The sequence below is a fragment of the Solanum stenotomum genome, unplaced genomic scaffold (assembly GCF_019186545.1).
Source record: "Solanum stenotomum isolate F172 unplaced genomic scaffold, ASM1918654v1 scaffold32618, whole genome shotgun sequence".
In the NCBI taxonomy this organism is placed as follows: domain Eukaryota; kingdom Viridiplantae; phylum Streptophyta; class Magnoliopsida; order Solanales; family Solanaceae; genus Solanum; species Solanum stenotomum.
The window spans coordinates 1-2841 of NW_026032050.1; the positions used below are offsets into that span (position 1 = coordinate 1).

General features: G+C 33.7%; 1 protein-coding gene across 1 annotated transcript; it reads right to left on the reverse strand.

The window, feature by feature from the left end:
- Positions 1–1551: 1551 nt before the first annotated feature.
- On the reverse strand, positions 1552–2393 carry LOC125852145 (uncharacterized). Its single transcript, XM_049531873.1, has 3 exons — positions 2148–2393; positions 1754–1966; positions 1552–1675 (listed from the first exon to the last, which is right to left on the reverse strand). The coding sequence occupies exons 1-3, from the start codon at positions 2292–2294 to the stop codon at positions 1604–1606; spliced, it is 432 nt and encodes a 143-aa protein (XP_049387830.1). The 5' UTR covers positions 2295–2393; the 3' UTR covers positions 1552–1603.
- Positions 2394–2841: the final 448 nt, after the last annotated feature.

Sequence of the window (2841 nt, forward strand, 5' to 3'; positions counted from 1 at the left end):
AATACACCTTTATGCCACAAGACAAGTGGCATGGACATAAGAATCCAGAGATTTTTTTTGTAAGTTTTCTGCTAACAGCATCATATAAACCATCCCAACTATGCATTTGGTTCATTGGTAAGGAAACAACACAGCGCGCATGTGTGGGTTAGGGACACTTCACAAGTTCAACTTCTGCTAGACAAAGACCTAGTATTCAAATTGGTTGGGAGGAGGGTATTAGAAAATTACCTTTGCCTAAATATCCACCTATTTCATACTGTAACAGCAGTTGGAACCTTAGGTTATATTTATTGAAGAGATATACACGGCACAGAGCATATTATATGTTCATTTTATAACGAAATTGCACAAAAATCATGTAGTGATATTGAGAATTGATTCCTCCTTGCTCGTTAGGCATCGTTCATTTCGTTTTGACAATGCAACTTTAGAGTCAGAAAGCTGGGCAAGATTGGCCTCTTACAAGTTTCCTCAATGTGGTAGGGAATAAGTATAAATGTTCTTTTACTTGAAACATTTGTCTAGTTTCTTCTGGTGGTTGGAATTTATATAAGTTATGTCGTTGTTGTTCTCATCACCGATTATTTAAGTAGTTAGGTCCGAATTTTACAACATAACTCACAATAAACTTTGTTATTGAATCAATCTCCCCAAACTTCTTTATTGGCTCTATGTTATAGAATGGTACTTGATTTTAAAAGAATGGTATGAATTGGAAAAAAAAGTCCATGGTCCTTGTAAAATAAGCTGAAGTCATACCCTATAAAAGAAGTTTCTAGTATCTTCGGTCCATAATTCAAGGAGATGGAGAACTTGATGATAATGTCATAAATAGTATTGGAGCGGGATGGATAAAATGAAGCTTGGCACGATAAGAATGTATTGCCTAGGGTTAAAGGTAAATTCTTTAAAGTGGTGGTCAGACTGGCTTTGTTGTATGTGGCACAGTGTTGGTAAGAATGCCCACATTTAAAAGATGAATTTAGTGGAGATGAAGATTCACGCTTAAATGAACAAGGAGCGGTATCATTAAAAACAAAGTTGTATAGGGGAAGGTGCCTTGGCAAACAAGATGAGGAAATCAAGACTAAGATAGTTCGGTATGTAAAGAGGAGGTGTGTGGATATGAGAAGTTTGACCGTAACAGGAGTGGTAGATGTAAAGATTGGTCGAAAAAGAACTAGGGAGGGTTGATTATACAAAATATGACACAATTTCAACTTACTGAGGACATAAGACTAAATAAGACGAGATGTAGAGGTGGAAGATTAGATTAGAAGGTTAGTAGATAGCTAAGTATTGTCACATTTTGTTTCTTTTTCTTTCATGTGTAAATACTATTTGTTGATTCATTTTATTTGTATCTTGCTGTTTATCTATCATATTTTCTTGGTACCATTCTTCAACTTTACTTCTTCTTTTTTTCCTATCATATGGAGGATCTATCGGAAACAACCAGGCAAGATCAAATTGATATGTAGTGGTTTGTGATAAACAATCCCCCACCCATTTCCTCATTCTCTCTCCAATAAATTTTAAAGAAAAAAGTTTGGTCTATAAACTCATTGCTTTTGTGGTGTAGAAGAAGATGAAATCTTAGTTACCTTATTTTTTGACCATTGACATGTGAAGCAAGAACAGTTACACCATCTTCTGTAACCTTAAGTAGTCCCTGCACATCATACACATTAATTGTTGGTATTACATAAAACTTGTTAATTAATCATGTGTAGACAAGTGGATGATTTACCTCTTGAGCATCACAAACTATAATATGACCAGAAGATGATACTTTAAGTCCCAGTAATGTATCTCTCCCAATATATTTCCAGCTCTCCCAAGTCCCATTTCTGTGCCTTCTTTTAATCCAACCATCTCTAGTGGCTGTATACACAATTCCCATTTTATCCACTGCAACATCTTCTGGTCTATCTAGAAATCCTTCTCCAAGTTTACTTACTCTCTGAAATTAACAAACATGAATATTTAACGTGATTCAGTCAATTGACTTAATCCATAAATATACATATAAGAAATACAAATATCAAAAAGAAATAATATCACACAAGTGATAGTATAATACTTGTGTCTCATAAATTATTTGTCTAAACTATACTCTCAAAGTCCTTAATTTTTTATGTTACCTGCAAATAACTGTTTGATGTAAATGTTTGAGAGGCAGAAGGAATTTCAAGAATCTGAGGAGATATTGGTGAGAATAAAACAAGTTGGAGTAAAATAGCTAGCAAAATAACCATTAAAAAGCTACAAAAATACAGCGTCGAATCCATAAGGAAGATAAATAATGTTTGCTTTAGTGCAGTTTGCAGATGAGATATGTTATGGACGAAAATCTCACTCTTCCATATACAAGAGATATTCTTTGGTCCAAAATTTATACTATATCCTTGTCAAAATAATTGTCATATTTATCTCAAAATTTTACAAGTTTTCATGTAAATATTTTTTTAATTTTATTTAAATATTAATTGTTCTTCAAAATTATAATAGGGAAAAGGGTCTAAAAAGTACTTCAATTTTGACCGAAATTGTTATTACGATATCAAACTTTATGGAGTAACTTTTACTCTGCACTATTTAATAGCATATTTTAAAGGGAAAAGAAATGTAGAAAAGGATAAACCAAATTGGTAGGGAAGATATGTCAGGAATCAGGATGAACAACTAATAAGTCATTGTGACAACAAGTAAACAATTACTCTTGATTTTAATAATTGAGTACCAACAAGAGATATTTTCACAGTACTCAAATAGAAAATGCTGGTGAGAGGAAATGTAAATTAAGCAGGGGGGGCGGGGGGGGGGGGGGGGGGGGGG